Here is a 19,683-nt window from a genome sequence, read left to right on the forward strand (position 1 = left end):
ATAAAAAGTAATTATCTAAATTTATTCCAAATAATAAAATAAATAATAAGATATTCGAATATATTCCAAATACTCATATGCATCAAGTCGCCATGGCGGAGGGGTTTCAGTTACAAGGGACACGAACTCTGGATTTGGATATGCAAAAGATTTTGCTTTGTTGCTCATACACTTCATTTTATATGCAACGAAGGCGGTGAAAGGTGAATTAAAGAATCAATGAAGATACATAGTGGGAATAGTGGGGTGGCTTGATTGATTGTCATTTTCACAGTGTAACGTCATCTAAGAAGATTAAAAGGAGTCGCCAAAATTTTGTTTCCATACACCGGCGAAAGGAGAAAGCTATGACTTCTCTAAAGTAATTATAATTTGGGCCAAGAATGAAGTAAAACATATGTCACGAGTTGAAACAAATCAAGACTGAAGTTTTAAAAAGAAGACACTTGGAGACAGAAGCATCCAATGCTCATGTAGTTCTTTAAGACCATCTAAATAAAAAGTTCATTTTTGAAGTTTGCAAAACTTTAAATTTGAAATTTGAGGGCGCTCTTTTCCAAAAGAACAACTTTAAACTTAATTTCAGAAGTTTTAAATTTTACACTATAGTTCTTCTTATTGATAAAAAAATTTATAAATTTTTTATTTAGCAATAAAATATATAACAAAAATATTATACACATTATTATTAGTAAGATAATACATTTTAATAGCATATTACATGCATTTCGAAATAATAACTGAGTTTTTTATTTGTATTTGCATATTACAAGGTAAAAGTTGTTAAAATCACGTACTTTCGTTAGTCAATGTAATAATTTTATTTTTATATAATTTTATCTTTTTGTATATTTGCTTTGTAATTTGTATTAAATGTGTATTGTAATATTGTTTTGTATAATTTTCGATTTATTTTTATTTTTCATAAGATTAAAAAAATATTATAAGGACTAAAATGATAAATATAAAAGTTAGTAAGATAATTTGAAAAATAGATAATTGTATAAAGACTTAAAAGTAAAAAAAAATCAAATATGAAATTTTGTGCTCTAAAACTTCAAATACGAAGTTTCACTGTACAAAACTTCAAGATTTGAAGTTTTGAAGTTGCTTTTGGAGCATGCGAAATTTCATATTTGAAGTTTTCAAGTTATTTTTGGAAATGTTCTAAGAAAAAAGAATTTTTTATTATTATTGTTATAGATATATATTTGATTACAAATTTTGAGTTGTTGTATTTGGACCAAATTAATAAATGAACATGAGGTGAGATCTTTTTTGACCTTTGAGGTGAGATCTTTTATGGGTAAGAATATGCATATCGCTAACACATAGATATACGATTTAAAAACCAAAATCAGATAAATACATAATTAATTGAAAGATTTTAACGTTAAAACCTCTCAACTAAGTTTGTTTTGAGTAAAAACCTTCAAACTAAGTGCTTAACGAAAAAAACTCCTAAACTAACTTTATTTAATGAATTAAATCCTAACAGCTCATGATTACCATTACTACTGGTAAATTTTTATTTTAGGAGTTTCCACATTAAGTAAACATATTTGAGGGATTTTACTATTAAAAATCTAAAAATCAAAAAAAAAATCAAAATTTCATAATATTATATAAAAATTAGTAACTTAAATTTTCAAAATTTGCATTTAAATTTTTTTTTGTTAATATGTGAGTTTGATGTATTTTTAACATCAACATTATATATGTATTAGACGCGACTCCATTTTAAACTAGTAACTTAAATTTTCAAACTTCGCATTTTTATAACTTATCTCCACTCTTCCATTCTCACATGCTTCAATCTAATTTTGAAACACAACTACTTTTCATAAACGTGTTATTTAAAGTACAACATTGTCTTTGTGATCTGATCTGATAAGTAGAATAATTGTAAAATGTTTTTGATAATAGCAACTGATTGCTAATCATCTCTTTATGTAGAAATCCAAGTATATTCGTTGTGGTTATGTACTGTTTGCTTGTTGATAAAAAAAAAGTATTGTTTGCTTCATGTTAAGAGCATCCACAACAGTTAGAACTCCATTAAGTAACTAAAAACAAATTATTAATATTTTATTGCAATTAATTTAAGTAACTAATTTTTATTTACCATTTTAAATTTGAACTAGTATAAAAGTGATACATGGGTGTGTGGGTTTTTTTGATAAAGTTCTTAAGCATAAGAGTTTAGAATTTTTTCTGACACTTCTCCTACTTTTTTTTTTGCATTTTTTGATTATTTTTAAATTTGGAAACTTGTCTTAAAAATCTCCATTGGAGCTCTCACTCCTCTTTGCTTTGAGTAGGATTTAGGTTCAAAACTCTACATCCCTTGCTAGTATATGCTCATGCAAGGACTCTTGTGGCTAAGTTGCATGTCTATTGTCATATCACTTTAAATCTGCATCATCATAATCTTGACCTTTTTCCCCGTCTTTAAAACTACCTTGAATAAGATGTTCAGAATTATATTTCGACTACGGGTTATTGTTTTTTCCTATAAGGATGTGTACATAGTGAAAACAATTAGTATATTTTTTGGAAAAGAAATGCTTTACTATCTTTGTAAACCTCTTCTTCATGGAGGACATATATTTCTACTTTCTTTTCTTTGGTAGCCGGCCCCAGTCTATATCATTTAGTCTTGTGGTTGTGGATACCCCCATAAAGATTTGCTTCAGTCTTTGGACTTGATTTGTGTTGTCTCACGTGAGCATATCTATACTCCTTCCAAACCTCTTAATTTCACTTCTTCAAGCAACTTGAATTCTAGTGAAGATCGTACATTGATTAAGAAAAATACTTTATGTGCTGCGCTACGTTAGTCCACATTCTTTCGTTCAAACACTACTTTTTCAGGGATGCATTTGGCATTTTTCTGTAGTGGTTAGTGGAGAACCCAAGGAAAGGTTTGAGGGTTCAGTTAAGCCCTTTAAAGTTTTATGTATAATTTATCATCTCATTTGCTTTTCTAGTAAAACAATTTTGAGATAGATTTCCATGATATTACAGTTTTAAATATTTAAACTAATTCAAAATGTTTGGTTTTCTACTTTTCATCATATACATTTTTATCCAAATTTTGAGAAAATATTGAATTATAATCGGAAATAAATTACATCAAAATTCAAACAAAGTTTAAAAGTCCTTATCATACACGATCTTTGGTTGCTATAATTGACGTTAAATCGATTTCTGACCTACTTGTCAACCTATCATATATCAACCCAGTTTGTGAAATTACGGTGTCTCCGTGTCACCTCATAATTCATTTTCGCGAAAACGCGAAATTATGGTGTCTCCATATCAACATGTTGTTTCTTGAGATATGACTAATGATGGTTCCAATCCAATGAATATTTAAACATATGCAATGATCAAACTGATTGGGTATCATTCAAGCTTTAAAAACATTGGCCTTGGTGAGGGTGTTATTTCAGGTTGAATGATTTCAAATCAGTTGAATCACTGCAGCTTTGTGCAAGCACTTTGATAACACATCCATAACTAACTATAACATATATATATAGGAGAGATAGTGAGCAGTCCTAATGCAGTCCCCTCTCGGTAGTAAAAAACCAGCTAACTCGCCACTAATTTAAATTAAGAAGGAAGCAGAAGTGGTGATAAGACTACCTCCAATCAATGGTACACAAAAAAATTATCTACATTTCACTTTAAATAACTATATTATAGAGTTGGATTTGCTCCAATGGTTCACTCTATAATATAGTAAAAGAATAATATTACTCTATATTCCACTCTATTATAGAGTAACTTTATTATAGAAGGAACCCATTTAAGCAAATCCAACTCTATAATAGAGTTACTATATTTTAGAGTGAAATATAGAGATAATTTTTGTGTGCCATTGGAAATGCCCTAAAGAAAGTGAGAGAATGAGAGAATATACTAATTTATATTCTAAAAGATTATGGAGATTTATTTCTCTAATAAATTGAGCATTAAGAAGAAAATGATCAGATATTGAAAACAGAATCGAAAGCAAAAAGACAGATTATTAGACCGATGCCAACATACCGAACTCGCACTCAAACTCAAACCTAAGCCATGTATACAATCTCAAACAATAGAGATTGGATGCTCAAAGAGCTTATTAACAAAGATAGAAATAACTTTAGAAAGCTTTATTTAGTACAATAAAAGTAAAAAAAGAGATGAATTTAAAGTTGTCACCAAGGAATAAAATAGATCGATTGATTCATAAAACAAGTTTGAAAGAAGCTGCTTGTAGCAGCCAAGGTTTTATCAATGTCAACATACCAAAACCATTTATATGAAGTCTACTTGCTAGAAACCCTACACTCATTCTTGGGCTTATGGACTTGTTCTTGAGGCTTTTTGAGATGGACTTTAATAAGCCCAACTCATTTGTCTCTTAGGGCTCTCATGTTTTTGTATGAGTTCATTTCTTTATATAACTTTCCTTAGGTTCCTAACCTTGTTTAGACTACTACTCAATATCCGCCACATCCATTTCTGCATTTCACACTTAATAAACATAGTTAAACTTAAATCATTTCTCATTCAAACAAACTCTAATATTGACATATGAATACATTCCATTCTAGTGTTTACGGCTATGCATTGATCACTCTCATAACCACTCATTATGTCAAAGGAATTTATCACAAAGTGCCAAATATATACTGGTGCAACAATATTACTTAATATTGAGTTCCTACAAGTACTTATTTTATATGCCCTCCGACTAATATCAAGAGGTAGTTAGATCGTTTGTAAACTGGATTGAAGTCCAAGCTCACATTGGCCAAGTAACATCAATATTTTTCCTAGCATGAATCGAACGTACGACAGATGGGTTTACACCTCCTACAAGTACATCATGTGCGGAAATTGTTTACCGTCCCACATTGCAATGGTTCTTATATCTTGTTTATACTTTTCTTCCTCTATTGAATGACCATTTTGTGATGATCATTGGAATGTATTCGATGTTGTACATACCTTTTTTGCACATACCCTTTCTGTGAACTAGCTCGCTTCTTCAGTTAGACATCTTTGATTTTAAAATTGGAAATGTTCTCATCCCTTTCAAACACATCAATTCATATTGATATTTATCTCCCACACCACATGAATCTTTTATAGAAAATTTCCTTGCAAGTAATATTTCAACATGGGAACTTTAGTTTTAAATCATATCATACGAAACCTCAACCAAAGCTGCTACTATAGATGTTTTAATGGGCGGTCCAGGTCTGTTTAGGCCCTGCCCATTATATCATGTAGATTTAAACTTATTTATACATATTTCCGTTTAGTTTTTATTTATTTTTAAGTTCGTTAAGTTGTGAAGAACTGTTTTAGTCTGTTTAGGCTCACTTATGTTTTTAATACAATTTTTTTGTCCATTATGTTTTCTCATCTTAACAGGGTTTAAATTATTTTCTTAATATAATAAAAATTAATTCTTAATTTTAACAAACAATTTTATTTGATTTCTAAACTTTATGATAAATAGAAATTTAAATTAAAAAAAAAATTAAAATTAAAAATATTTTTTATTAAATATTAATCAATCCATCATATTATTAAAAATATCAACACATTTGAATAGGTTTTAAACCCGAACACATCATATGTATTTTGTTTCAAAAGAACACAAACTAAATATAACATAATCATTCTGTTTCAAAAACACAAATTCTATAAATTGTGACATTTTTAAATTACCTTTAAGTTAGTTTTAAATATTCTAAATATAATTTTTGCTTTTTTCGAAATACCCAAAAACGAACCTAACCGGATACCCATTTATTTAACGAGTATATCTAAACAGATTTCCCATGTATAAACCCATTTATTTTTACATGATAACAAATGAGCCACTGATCAAAAACTCTACTAGGCTCATTCAGATCCACAGGCTTAAGGTGCATTTTAACATCTCTAGCTGCTGCATCTACTATATCCACTTCTTTTTTTACCATATCTACTTGCATCGCATTTTTGATGGTACTGACTTATTTTTTACTGCTTCCACCGACTTCAACTTACTTCCATCTTTATTACTTTGATCCTTACTCTGACACTAAGATAGAGAAAATCCTTCTTCGATTCCTCCATCAAGCTCGGAAAACCTAGCCTAGCGGCCGGGTTCTTGAAAACCCTAACTGTTTTCATTGGGGGCCTAGTTAACATTGCACTCAAAACCTTCTATCTCTCCAAATGCACTAGTTATCTCTAAACAATAGTGATAAATTTCTTTATTGTACATAATTCCAATAAACTATAGTCTATAGATAACTGAAGTCACCACAAAAGGCTCTGTGTGATGTTATTAACGAGCTTTCTATTGGCTGGAGATCCTTTTTAATTATAAGGAAAATAGTGAAGTGAACCGGGGCTTCTAGCTCTAGTGGTAAAGGGCTTACAGCTGTGAGTACCGCCACCTGGGTTCGAATCCCGGCCACTGGGGAATTAACATTTCGGCATCGCCAGGGACAGAGGACCGACACGTGGCAACACGTGACTAGTCTGGATCACTTTTGTGAGGCCAGGATACCTCTGTATAATTCAAAAAAAGAAAATAGTGAAGTGTTTTTTCTAGCTGAGAAAAATGTTGATCTTACACAGCTTGCGAATATAAGACAACATATGACATGTTGTGTCATAGATTGGTGTTGGTTCATATGCTCAAATATACAAAAGAACTATAAGATTATTTGAACTTTAAATATTATCATGATCACATGCAAACTACACTTGAAACGTGCAATCTGAGGACAGCTAGATGGCATCAGGGTTTCTTTTTTTTTTGGTCAATTTTTTTTTTTGGTCAAATGCATCAGGGTTTCTATAAGAGGAAAGCCAGCTCTTGTTTGTTACTTTCATTGTTTTTAATGGAAAAGGAAATAAATTATATAGAGAAAAAAAAAACAAAGAGTAACAGACGTAACGAATATTTCTTCTAAATTTAAGTGACCTTTCACACTTTGTCAGCCTTTCTATGTGTGAAACGCATTGTAGTTGTCAGGTTGTGGATCGCCAACATTAAAATTTCCAAATATGGTAAGTTTTAAAATAATATTAGTTGTTTTAGGATTTATTCTTTGCAATACATCCACTCACCTACGAGAGAATATATCTAATTTCCTCACACTTCAAAATTCAAATTTATTACCTCTTTAGAAATATTTAGTTTCTCATTACCCTTATTGCAAAAGGGACGTTTAGTTCTCATTATCCATTAACCACACTTTCTTCGAATGTCCACCAGCCCTTTAATGATGGGCCCTATCATCCATACCGTTTTTCCGGGGTTTTTTCCGTGTAACTCTTTATACTCAAAACCTTGATTTATTATTATTTTGTGCAAAAGAAAAAAAGAGTAAATCCAGAAGCGCTGGATACATTCCCATGGATCGCATGGTATATCTAAAAAGCGCGTAACGAGAAGAGTTTCAAAAATAAAAATATCTCACCGATGGACTCACTTCAACTTGCTGTCAAGGAAGCTGAAAGCTAGACTCTAGCGCAGAGAATCTCCAAAGACCCTGGCGGAGATAGGGATGAACAACAACGACCGACTAACAACATTACATAGATAATTTCCGCAGCTAAATGGAGATGTCAAACAGACGCGTCCTGGATAAACGAATGCGATAGAGTTGAGATGGGTTTTGTGCTGCTGGAAGATGATTCCCCTACCCTGTTTGGAGCACATGGACTAAGTGCTGCAGCATCTCCTCTCCACGCTGAAGTAGAAGGGTTGTTGTGGGCTATCCAGGAAGTATTGAAGCAAGGAAACAGAGAGGTACGATTTGAGTTCGACTGTGAACAATTAATTAAACTGATGAAGGAGGAAGAAGAGTGGCCAGCAATAGCACCCGAGTTAGATGGAATTAAAGCTTTATCTGCTGAATTTATTGACGTATCTATCACATACATCCCAAGATGGCTCTTGCTAAAGGGGGAGGATCACGTATTCAGGTCCTCTTCTGTTAACTGTTTTGCACCAAGTTAATTAGTTCTTTATGCTGGCCATGCGGTTGCTAACTACTTCGATGAATTTTTTTTTTATATCAAGAAAAAGAAAAAAAAAACAGAATAATGGCACTTGAAGTGTCTGTATTTCTTTAATATTTCATAATAAAACGACAAAAGCTGTGATTTACGGTGGAAACTGACACTGAGACTTTTTTTAAAAATGGTTTCCCTTTTAAAAAACATTTCTTCTAATGGTTAGGATAATTAATAATTGAAGATATCGCATGCATGCATATGTTCTGTATATACCGTATAAAAAAGGAAATTTAAAGACCAAATTGGTTAATCTGCCACTTCTCATCCCACTCATAAAGCACAAATTCTCATTTTAGTGCTAAGAGGGGACTTTAGCAACTCATATATAAAGCTAAAAACTAAGATTTTTAACTTGTTGACTACTTGAATAGCTAGATAACATCGTAGAATGAAAAACTTGTTCTTTTTTTGTAACTGTGAAAAATTTGTTCTTAGTTCACTAAATCTGATTACTGGTTCTTTAACAAACAAACAAAAAAATAGTATAACTAACTGGACAAAAAAAAATATACGTTTCGAGTTTAGTTATTAAGTTAATTAAATAAAAACAAAATTCACATTCATTGAACATGTACATTGCTCATAGCCATATATCTCTATAAGCGACTGACACATAAGCTTTTTATATGCTTCAAAAGGGTTGTTTTTTTACAACAGCTTCAAAAATAGTGATAGCATCTACTCGGAGGAAATGCATTTTGAAATTAGCTATCTAGATAGGTTTTATATCATTAGGCTACTAGCGCAAAAAAAACTTGTTATACTTTGTTTTTTATATAAAGTAAGTTTGTAAATTTAATTTTTTTTTAAATACTACTGTTTTGTAATTAAAAAAGTAGTCAGTCTTTCATTTTAATTCTAATGAATGGGATATTATTTTGTTTTTTTTTGTCAACTGATATAATTTTGTTATCAACATTAAAACAATAAAAAGACATGTTTTGTGAATTATGTTTATTGTAAACCACGTATTCATCTTAAAAACACCTATGCATACGTCAGTAACATGATTTTTCTGAGAAATAGTAACACGAAGTTGTCTTGTCTCTTCTTTGAAGGTTTACACGTACTGGAAACAAGAGACCATTTTTCCCAATTAGATATTCTAAAATATTACTCCAAGTAATAAATCCAAATATTAATTAGTTTTTTTTAATATGCAGTTCAAAATTCAAATAAAAAGCAAAAGAAAAAGTTAAATTCCCAATGCCACCACTTAGTAATTGGACTTCTGTTTGAATAATGGCTAGAGAATAACATGGACGTATCACATCTGTCTTCCTCTCTCTTTTTTTTATAATGAAATCTCTCTTCCTTTTTTCCCGAGTCTAGATTTACGATACTAATTTTAATGATAAAATGAAGAAATTAAACTTAGGAATGTAATCACTTGGCTAGTAATTTTATTTTTCCAGTCAGAAATTTTTTTCCCTACATATAATCACAAGTTAAATATGTTAGATGTATTAGTCAAAAAATGTTAAATGTAGAATTTAAAGTTACCATCACGCAATACATAATGTTATTTCAGAAAGTATAATTTTCATGTGAATGCTTGTCCCCTTCCATAGCTAGGTTTTGTAATTCTTCTTTGGATATTTTAGAAAGTATTATTTTGATTTTTTTTTTTTTTGCTAAACTGTACACATAATTTCTTCTGACCACTATAAAAAAAATTTAATAACCTGAAACGTCCATAAATTCACTATTTTTTAGTGTATGACATCTATGTAGATTTAAAAAATTGTAAAAGGCCAACAAATATATTTAGAAATTAACAACATAAATGTGGTCTATTGGTAGATGGAACAAAATGTTTGTAAACTGCACCTCTTTTTAAAAAGGAAATTAGTTTAAATTCTTTCATATATATATAGAAGTTCCTTGAATCTAAACGTCAAATCAAATTCACTATGGCCACTTATTCTCTTAAATACTATAAATACATGGTGTTCTGACTTTATGTCTTCACTAAATCAATATTAACATATCCGATCCCGCAAAGCAAGCTACGCTTGTCTATCCCCGCAATAACACACCAATACACAATCTCATCAAACATTATTTCCTTATCCTTCAAAGTTATTATTTGTTTCTTCGAGCTCTTAAAGAAGCAATCTAGATGTCCCGGATATCGTCAGACCCGCTTATGGTTGGGAGAGTAATCGGAGACGTTGTGGACAATTGTTTGCAGGCGGTGAAAATGACAGTGACTGATAACTGCGACAAGCAAGTCTACAATGGCCATGAACTTTTCCCTTCTGCAGTTACAAACAAACCCAAAGTTGAAGTTCATGGGGGTGACATGAGGTCATTCTTCACTTTGGTACGCGAACTTTTATCATATATGTTAATACAAATATTGCTTAGTCGTTTTGTTTAATATAACTCCCTTCAATGCTCGTTAGTTGTTATGTAATACATAAACCTTATAATTTCCTATCCAGTTCTTTTAAAGAGACTTTCTTGGTGGAACTTCTAAAGAAACTAACTACAAATATTGAAATATAGGTACATTTTATGAAATGCCAATACTCTGCTTATTCTATTAAAATTATCACTGTATGACATAAGATGCAAAAATTATTCTTAACTTGTTTGAGAAAAAAAAAACATTTCTAAAAAATCAATTATTCATCGATCTTGTAAAACAAAGAAACCTGAAAAGTAAAAAAACATAATGACTTTAGTCTTACGGATCTCTTAGCTTAATTATGAAGAATATATTGGTACAGTAGTTGTTATTTTTTCACAGATTTTACCGTGGTGATAATTTTTAAGAATGGTACATACAAAACCTGTTTCATGAAACTCCTATTTTTCAGATTTAGTTTGCATTTTCGGGAATATTTATTTTATACTAATGTTCAAGAGAGCTGCGTATTCTTTGTTTTTTTTTTTTGGTAAAATAAGAACGTATTCTTTGTTTTTTGTAAAGCAACTGCGAATTCTTTGTTGCAATACATGTGTTTCTTTATGTAGATATTTATTTGTGTCACGTGTAGATATGTTCATGATTCATGAATATCAAATATGTCAAACAGGTCATGACTGATCCTGATGTTCCTGGACCTAGTGATCCTTATCTGAGGGAGCACTTGCACTGGTAAAATTGATTCCTTCCTTTTTTTTGGTTAAGAAACATGTGATTGTATACATATGTAACATTTTTTGCAATGATATGTCAGGATTGTTACCGATATCCCAGGGACAACCGACGTGACATTTGGTAAGTCATATATACTTTAGTAAATCAAACAAATGACATTACATATAAATATATGCATTCTTCATTAGTTTTATATATGATCCAGATGTGTAACCTAAGAGTTTGTATTAATTATAATCTACGTTTAAACCAAAGTGTCGTGAACATGCCAATTAATTTTAGTATAAAATTAAAAAAAAAAACACTAAAGTATAACTATGCACTCTTAATTAGTTTCATACGGTCTAGATCTGTAATCTATTTGTTTGTATTAGTGTCACCGTTGTTCAAAAAACAAAGTGTCACCGCCATGTTATAGCCTGTCCGGTTAAAGTTTAGAAACTGTACGAGGTACAGCATGAAATTACTCTAATCAATGTAGACGAAAAAAATATTTAATTACTCTAATACAAAACAGGAAAGGAAATAGTAGGGTACGAGATGCCTCGGCCAAACATAGGGATCCACCGATTTGTGTATTTGCTTTTCAAGCAGAACCGTAGAGGAAGTGTGGTTTCTGTGCCGTCTTACAGAGACCAATTCAACACTCGGATGTTTGCATATGAGAACGATCTCGGCCTCCCCGTTGCAGCTGTTTTCTTCAACTGCCAGCGTGAGACCGCCGCTAGACGCCGTTAATATCGATCGGTTGTTCCATGCACTCTGACGGGAAGCAGCTTTTTATAATGATATATCTATATATGGTGGCTGTACTGTTATGAACTATTATTATCATTTGAATAAATTCGGCATTTCTTGTTTAAGTTTATTTTCATATGGTTGGATGTTTCTGGTATTTTGGATGTAGATATAACTGATATTTCTTATCATAATCAATTATATCAATATATATATAGTTACTAACAAGCACTAACACAAACCCACACCTCGACTCTGTGATCAGAACATACCGTCGACAACTCAAACACCGCAGTGGTGCCTTCTTCTCATCCACAGTGGGTTCTACAAATAATTGTATAAATTCGTTTTTCTTCATTTAAATAATTATTTTTGTTTGTCCAAGCTAAAAAAAAACATTTCTTCTTTTTAAAATTGTTTCAAGTCCTAACCATCATTTAGCTCAGATAACTATTGAACTTCCTTTTAACAAGTCCGAAACGGTTCCAAACTTTAAAATCATCAAAAGAAAAAGAAAACAAGCTGGACGGGCTAATTCCACAGATGTACTCCCCCTTGAAAACTAGTTGGATAGTAACAGGCTACATCACTCACACTTACAAAAAAAGAAAGAAAAATGCTTCTCTGATCAGTGATCACTGGTGTCAGTCATGATCATATGATTCAGGTACATTAAATTTTGTATGTATTATTAACAACACTTGAATGTGTTTTGCATGTGTTGTTGGATTGTATGTATTTTCCCTTCTTGGCATAAAAGTCAACTAGTATGTGTCAAACAAAAATCAAATGTGAAGTCGGTAAGAGGATCTCATTAAAGTGGCAAAGAAGTGTCAGGTTTCATAGCTTTTGACCAAAAGATAGCATAACCGATTCTCTAGTTATGATTCTCAGCATAAAGACACAGCTACAAGAGTGTTGGTACACAAAACTAAACGCTGACGGCAACAATGTAAGCATTCCAAGCATCACACTGCTGAAAGTTCTTGACTTCTTCGTACTTGATATCTCGTCCAGCACCAAACCCATCTGTTCTACGCATTTCAGAAGCGTCTGGCATTTCCCTGAGCCAGAAATGGACAGATCTAAACCCGGCTTCTTCCATACAGTCTTTTATCTCCGGTAATGACCACCTACACACACACACACATGACCAAAAATCCACCACTTCACACGTGCTCTACTTAATCTTTAAGACAGAGAAAAAAAACGAATGTGGAAGCAGAGGGCCACTTACAGTCTCCAGCTATAAGAAAAAGCATGGCGAATCTTTCTGTTCTGCTTCTGAAGGTGATAGTGAAGACTGATTCTTGTCTTGCGACTAACAATATCAAACTCAGCCTGCTCCCATGTATACTGCCATAAAGTTATACACAACCGTTAGTACAGTTACCCCAAGTAAGTTACTACGTGAAGTATTAACAGTTTAAACTTCGTTTTTTACCGTGAAAGTTGGGAACTTGCGTTGAAGCTTCAACTGTCCCTCTGCAGAAGCACCTCCATACAAGTCCATAACAAAGATACCACCTTTCTTGGACAAGGCCTCACGCGCATTCTTGAAGTAAGTAACCAACTCCGAGCGTTTGTGGAGGCAACAGCAACTGAAATTGAAAGCACACACGATATCCCTCTTCGGTAATGAATCAGACCCATCATGAACTAAATCTTCACCCTCATCATCCAAGCTGATATTTTGCATCAGCTCGTGTGATCTGGACGTCACTTGCTTAGCATCAAGAGGGGTCAAAACATTCCCATGGAGAAGAGACATTCTGGAGTACACGTCAGCACCAAGTTTGCTGATGTTGTTGTCCATACACCATTCCAGCGCCTCGAGGTCGAAATCTAGCCCTACAGCAGTCCTCCTCGTGTCAGCCTTCAGCCACTCCGCACTATTCGAAAAGCAACAAAAAGATTTTATTCCAAGAGCATTGCAAGATGAGTGTTTAAAGCAAGAGGAAGCAAAGAAAGAAACCTTAAGAGAGCGGTCCCACAGAAGTCTTCTTGAAAATGGAGAGGCTGCCTTCCACCAACATACATCAGAAAGAACTTCTGCAAGTAGCTTATGTCTCCTTTTGGTGACTGCACCATAAACACACATAACCAACGTTCTAAAAAATCATCTAGTCGGCAAATCAGAACTAAACGAAACTATTTTTAAAATAAATCGGTATTAAACGCTCAAAAAAATCGTCTAGGCGATAGGAAACAACTTTTTAAAAAAAAATCGATAAAAACACATAAATTAATCGGTCTGAGCGCTCAAAAAAATTGATATATGCATCCGCGTAATCAATAATCCCATATAAAGCGACTAACTACAACAGAGTTATTTCTTGAACATTGCACATAATACATGTCTTTTAAAGTTTAGTGTTCTTTTTGTAAGAGCATCTCCAACCTAACTCGTGAAAAATAGAGTTTAGAGTAAAAAATGTTTCAATGTTAATTTATTTTTCACTTATAGTGAAAAATAAGTTTACTCCAAATATAGTAATTTGTTTTTTTTTTCTGTTCATCACTTTATTTTCTACTCTAAAATAGAGTATCATTGGAGCAAATTTAAACTTTATTATAGAGTTATTCTATTTTAAAAGTAAAAAATAGAGTAAACCATTGAAATTGCGAACAAATAACAGAAAGACAGTAAGGTTGTCCGAAAACAAAAGAGTAGACAAACGCAGGACAATGACAGTCTTAAACCACAGCAAGATTAACATGAAAGTAATGTTGGAACCTAAAAGGCAAAGACATAAGTGTCGCGAGGTACTCATTTGTTACCTGTACTGATTGTTGGTATAAAAGGAACTTTGAGGGCAAATCAGGGGATGACTGAAGCTCGTCGCTTTCTTCTTCTTCTTCCTCGGAGTTTTCTTCGTCTTCGTCGACGAGGGAGGGAGCAGCAGGAGGGTGTTGATCGTAGAAGTCTTCGCCGTCATTCGAGAATTCTCCTTTGTGACGACGTCGATTAGGTTTTTTGTCTCGTTTTCCCATTTTCGAACAGTCGAGAGGCGGAAGAGAGAAGCGTTTGTGATGTATTGGTCAACTGCTTTTGACTTTTTCTTGTGAAAGTGCCCTCGACGCTGCCACATAGGCCCTAGGCCTTTGTCGTTTTCGAGTTACCGGTTTAGATCTTATTTTCGGTTTAAACTTTATTTGTGGTTGTATTAGCGGTTTAGGACGTAATTCCGGTTTAAACCTTATTTCAGAGGTTTAGAGTTTAGACCATTTCAATATAATTTTTTACTTTTTTCTAAAATAAAGATGAAAATCTCTGATGTATGTTTATAAAATTAAAAATATTACTTTTTATTCTCATAATATATAAAAATATATTAATTTTTATTTTAGAATAAAAGTAGAAGTGAATTAGAAAAATGCATCATTTAGAGTCAAAGAATAGAGATGCCTTCACAATGTCAATGAGTGCACCCAAGCTTTCATTATGTAGACCTCTCAAGACTAGCTATTTAGTTATTGTTTGGAGGAAGCTTTTGGTGGAGGTTGCCATTGTAATTTAAAGAGTTCGTGTACTCCAGATTGGTTTCCATTTGCCATTGGACATGGTCCTAGTCAGAGCCGGCCTTGATCAGTGATCGCAATTTGGTTAAGCATGGGCTTGGGGTCGATAGATTTATAAATAGTTTAGGGGCCAAAATTTGAAAGTCTTCTTTGGACCAATTCGTCAGACTCGTGTGTAATTTAGTTATTAGTCATGACACAGGTTGGAGCATGCTGTTTGATTTGATCCCAAAACATTGCACTTGCTTTATTACTGGAGATGTGTAAAAAAAAATGTGTTTTCGTTGTATTATAGTCACCAAAAGTCCCCACATGAGCAAATTCCATCACTACTAAAGTGATGAAACCGATTAGTATCTCTAACTACAATCTCTCTTTCTTCAATCTTCGCAATCAATTTGATAACTGCATGACAATCCCCACAGACCCTAAGGTTCTTAATGATCAAAAGAGGACTTCCCTTTGGCGTAGCGATCAACCCAAAAGCAATAGCCAATCTCTCACTATGCTGAGCAAGAACAGCTTCTTTAAGCTCATCATCAATATCCTGAAGCACATAGCTCGTATCCGGCTCATACCCTAAATCCTTCAGCCGTCTACTCAAATCCTCTAGCTTCTTATAGATCTGATCTCTGAGAGGATGAGACCGATCACCCGCCAAGAACGCGTAAGTCTTGTTCTTCACCTCAATCCAACTGTAGCCAGCTTCTTTCTTCACCTTTCTCTCCTCCATCAGCTTCCTTACTTTCGCTCTCTCTCCCCAATCTCCTGACTCTGCATACATATTAGACAACAACACATACGCAGCTGAATCCTCTGGTTTCATATCAATGATCTTCTTTGCAGCTAATCTCCCAAGCTCTGTTTTCTTGTGCACACGGCAGGCAGCTAGAACTGTCCTCCAAATGGTCGAACCAGCTGGGTACGGCATGCTGTCTATGACCTCCATAGCCTTCTCAAGCAACCCGGCTCGGCTGTATAGATCGACCATACAGCTATTATGCTCCTTTGTAGGTGCAATCTCGCATTCTCTCACCATTACATCGAAATACTTCTCGCCTTCTTCTACTAACCCTGCGTGTGTACAGGCAGCAAACACTCCTATGAACGTTACGCCGTCCATTTTCACCTTCCGCCTCTTCATCTCCTCGAAAACATCGAGCGCCTTAATAGCTTCCCCGTGCTGTGCATACCCGGAGATCATCGAGTTCCACGACACTAGATCTCTCTCTCCCTGCCTTTTAAAGACTGCTTCCGCGCTCTCGATGTCGCCTTTCTTTGCATACATGGTTAGAAGAGCGCTACTAACAATTAGAGAGTCATCCACTCTTGATTTTATAGCGAACCCGTGGAACTGCTTTCCCTGTCCAGAAGATGCGGAAGCAGCAGCACACACGTTGAGGACGCTGGAGAATGTGAACTCGTTCGGTTTTATCCCTCCCTTTGTGAGCTCGCTAAACATCTTTACAGCTGCTTCTGTCTCCCCACTCTGAGCGTATCCTGCAAGCATCGCTGACCAAGCAACAATGTCTTTATCATCAATACTGCTAAAAACTTTCGCAGCGTCATCTGCTTTGCTTAACTTCACATAAGCATCCAGAAGAGCAGTCCCAACCGTTGAAGATCTCTCGTAGTTAGTCTTTAAAACTTGCGCATGGACCTCTGATGGAGAAATCACAGGAAGAGCAGTGAGAACGACGGAATAAGTGAACTCGTTCGGTCTAACTCCTTTCCTCCTCATCTCCTTAAACAAGTCCACAGCTTCTTCTTTCCCATCATTCTGCAAGAAACCACTGATCATAGCTGTCCATGTCACAACGTTCCCACGGAAACCCGTCTCTTTGAACAGCGTAAGAGCATCACACATCACTGCACATTTACTATAAGCCACCATCAGAGCCGTCTTTATGTTCTGATCAAACGAAAACCCGTATTTCACAACACTGCAATGGAGCTGCTCCGCGAACCTCAGCTCTTTGAGGTTAGCGCAGAGCTTGATAACAGAAGCAAAGCTCGATTCAGATAACCGGACATGGTTAAGCCTCATGGAGTGAAACATCGCCAACGCTTCTAAATCAAGACCGTTCCCTGCATACCCCGAGATCATACTGTTCCACGTAACCACACTCTTCACTTCCGTCTTATCAAACAAGATTCTAGCTTTCCTAACGTTACCGCATTTGAGATAAAGATTAATCAGAGAGTTGGAAACAGGAATGGTTTTGTCTAAACCGTTCTTGACAACAACCGTGTGCACCTGCCTCCCCCTCCCACTCACTCCCTCTTCAGCCAAAACTCCAAGAGCAGCTGCGAATGTAAACGAGTTAGGCTCAGTCCCTTCTTCATACATTCTCATAAACAGCTTCAGAACCTCCTCATTAGACCCATTCCTCGCGTACCCGCTTATCAAAGTAGTCCAAGTAACAACGTTCCTCTCTTTCATCTCGTCAAAAACGTTTCTTCCGTCTTTAACGTTACTGCCTTTCATGTACGTGTCAACAAGCGACGTGCCAACGCTCACATCGTCTAAAAACCCGAACTTTACGCATTGGCAGTGCAGCTGTTTGCCGAGAAGCTCGTCGCATAGAGTAGCGGAAACCTTTAGCACGGAGGAGAAGGTTGAGCAGTCCATCTCGGCTCCGGAACGGTGGATGGTTAAGAAGAGTCTGGTCGCTTCTTGAGTGCGTCCGTCGCGGGAGTAGCCGAAGAGCAAGCTTGTGTGGTTTTCTTGAACTCGGTCAGGACTTTTGTCGAACAGGTTGTGTGCGACATGGAAACGAGACGCTGATGCAACGACGACACCGAGGGTGTAGATTCTGAATTTGGGTTTGAGCTTCTCCAGAGATTGATGATGTCTCCATATCGTCGTTCTGAATCGCATTTTGCTTTTAGAAATAAAGAGCTAAAAGATTGCTGGCATTTTCGCTTCAAATTTGTATAATATATATCAACATGAAATGATTTTTTTATTCCCAGTTTTCTTTATTTGAATAAATCAACGGCTACTAAAAGAAAAGTTACGGCGGTAAAATTTGACGAGTGAAGTATTTATACAATCCGCATAATGAATTATTGTTCTAGAGATAACGGTTCTACACGGTGTGTGGACTAATTTGATCATTCGTTGTTCTTCTCCCGTTGTTACTTTCTTAACTCTTTCTTCTTCTTACTTCTAACTGTTTATCTTTATCATTTGATTTGAAGGACTCACGAAAGGAATCATCTCTCCACAATCCACATGTATTTATATGATTGTTGTTTACAGTTACTAATTCACCTTTTTAACAATAGATTCACCTCCTGAACTGGCTTCACCTCATGATCTGTACCCTAATATTGAAAAATAATTTTATCAGTCTAAATGTGATCCCAATTCTACCTAATAATTTTAGGTTCAGAAAAAAAAAAAGAGAAACCATAGGGATTAAAGTCATTACAGAATTGTTTGTCAATACATCAATAACATCATCAAGATCCCACATTCTACTTCTTTCAATAGTTGATCCGAGATGTTCCTCGTAAAATTTGTCTTCCCATGTCTCGGAATAAGTCATGCATCATTAGTCTGTTATCATGGACTGTTATAAGACACCTCTCCTTAAGCACATTGAGTCCTCCACAATACGCAACCAACTTTCCAAAGAGCTTTTGAAATGCTTCAGGAGGTTCACTTGTTCTAAAAGCATGCCAACTTGGGAGTTTAAAAGATTCACCACAATCGAGTTTTTCCGGTGAATATATATATTTTCTACTCCAAGCTGCTTTAACAAATGCATGTAATGATTATCCTGCTTCCTGCCCCAAAGCGGCTAAAATATTTTCCGACCTAATTAAGTTGCTCCATGTCTTCAACATCATCAAGTACAACAAATACCCTGTTCTTACGGATACTTTCTGTCACTGTGCGATCGATGGCTTTCAGCTCTATGTCTTTCCATTTTAAGATGTCCCAAAGAAGTTGTCTCTGAAGATGGACTTTCCTGTCAGTTTTCTAGGAAACTTGTTCCTTCAAAACGATGTGAGAATTCATTAGAACTTTACTTTGCCAGAACATAAATTAAAAAAACAGAACCTGAACCCCTCACAAAACAAGAATCAAGAATGATTGATGTACAGCATAATATTCAAATAAATAAGCAAATTGTAGCAGGAACATCTAACCTACACTTCCTTTCAAAAAAAAAAAAACATCTAACCTATATTGTAGCAGGTTGTACATTCGTGTGATT

The 19,683-nt window shown here is 34.5% G+C and overlaps 3 protein-coding genes across 3 annotated transcripts; 1 reads left to right on the forward strand and 2 right to left on the reverse strand.

Moving 5' to 3' along the window:
• Window positions 1–9,936: 9,936 nt before the first annotated feature.
• On the forward strand, window positions 9,937–12,070 carry LOC106449963 (protein CENTRORADIALIS-like). The gene is made up of 4 exons (XM_013891621.3): window positions 9,937–10,411; window positions 11,130–11,191; window positions 11,274–11,314; window positions 11,712–12,070. The coding sequence occupies exons 1-4, from the start codon at window positions 10,208–10,210 to the stop codon at window positions 11,930–11,932; spliced, it is 528 nt and encodes a 175-aa protein (XP_013747075.1). The 5' UTR covers window positions 9,937–10,207; the 3' UTR covers window positions 11,933–12,070.
• A 652-nt stretch (window positions 12,071–12,722) lies between these two features.
• On the reverse strand, window positions 12,723–15,005 carry LOC106446749. Its single transcript, XM_013888532.3, has 5 exons — window positions 14,714–15,005; window positions 13,908–14,014; window positions 13,377–13,824; window positions 13,170–13,288; window positions 12,723–13,065 (listed from the first exon to the last, which is right to left on the reverse strand). The coding sequence occupies exons 1-5, from the start codon at window positions 14,924–14,926 to the stop codon at window positions 12,864–12,866; spliced, it is 1,089 nt and encodes a 362-aa protein (XP_013743986.2). The 5' UTR covers window positions 14,927–15,005; the 3' UTR covers window positions 12,723–12,863.
• A 707-nt stretch (window positions 15,006–15,712) lies between these two features.
• On the reverse strand, window positions 15,713–19,563 carry LOC106446748 (pentatricopeptide repeat-containing protein At2g27610). The gene has a single exon (XM_013888531.3). It carries the CDS (start codon window positions 18,333–18,335, stop codon window positions 15,750–15,752), a length of 2,586 nt encoding a protein of 861 aa, XP_013743985.2. The 5' UTR covers window positions 18,336–19,563; the 3' UTR covers window positions 15,713–15,749.
• Window positions 19,564–19,683: the final 120 nt, after the last annotated feature.

The sequence above is a fragment of the Brassica napus genome, chromosome A4, assembly GCF_020379485.1.
Source record: "Brassica napus cultivar Da-Ae chromosome A4, Da-Ae, whole genome shotgun sequence".
Lineage (NCBI taxonomy): Eukaryota > Viridiplantae > Streptophyta > Magnoliopsida > Brassicales > Brassicaceae > Brassica > Brassica napus.

Excerpts from the sequence above, each read along its gene's own strand:
- LOC106449963 (XM_013891621.3), top strand. The coding sequence starts at position 10,208 with ATGTCCCGGATATCGTCAGACCCGCTTATGGTTGGGAGAGTAATCGGA. Across the intron at positions 11,192-11,273 it reads CTGAGGGAGCACTTGCACTG|GATTGTTACCGATATCCCAG; the intron begins GTAAAATTGATT and ends ATGATATGTCAG. Across the intron at positions 11,315-11,711 it reads GACAACCGACGTGACATTTG|GAAAGGAAATAGTAGGGTAC; the intron begins GTAAGTCATATA and ends AATACAAAACAG.
- LOC106446749 (XM_013888532.3), bottom strand. The coding sequence starts at position 14,926 with ATGGGAAAACGAGACAAAAAACCTAATCGACGTCGTCACAAAGGAGAA. Across the intron at positions 14,015-14,713 it reads TATACCAACAATCAGTACAG|TCACCAAAAGGAGACATAAG; the intron begins GTAACAAATGAG and ends TTTATGGTGCAG. Across the intron at positions 13,825-13,907 it reads TGTGGGACCGCTCTCTTAAG|TGCGGAGTGGCTGAAGGCTG; the intron begins GTTTCTTTCTTT and ends CTTTTCGAATAG.
- LOC106446748 (XM_013888531.3), bottom strand. The coding sequence starts at position 18,335 with ATGCGATTCAGAACGACGATATGGAGACATCATCAATCTCTGGAGAAG.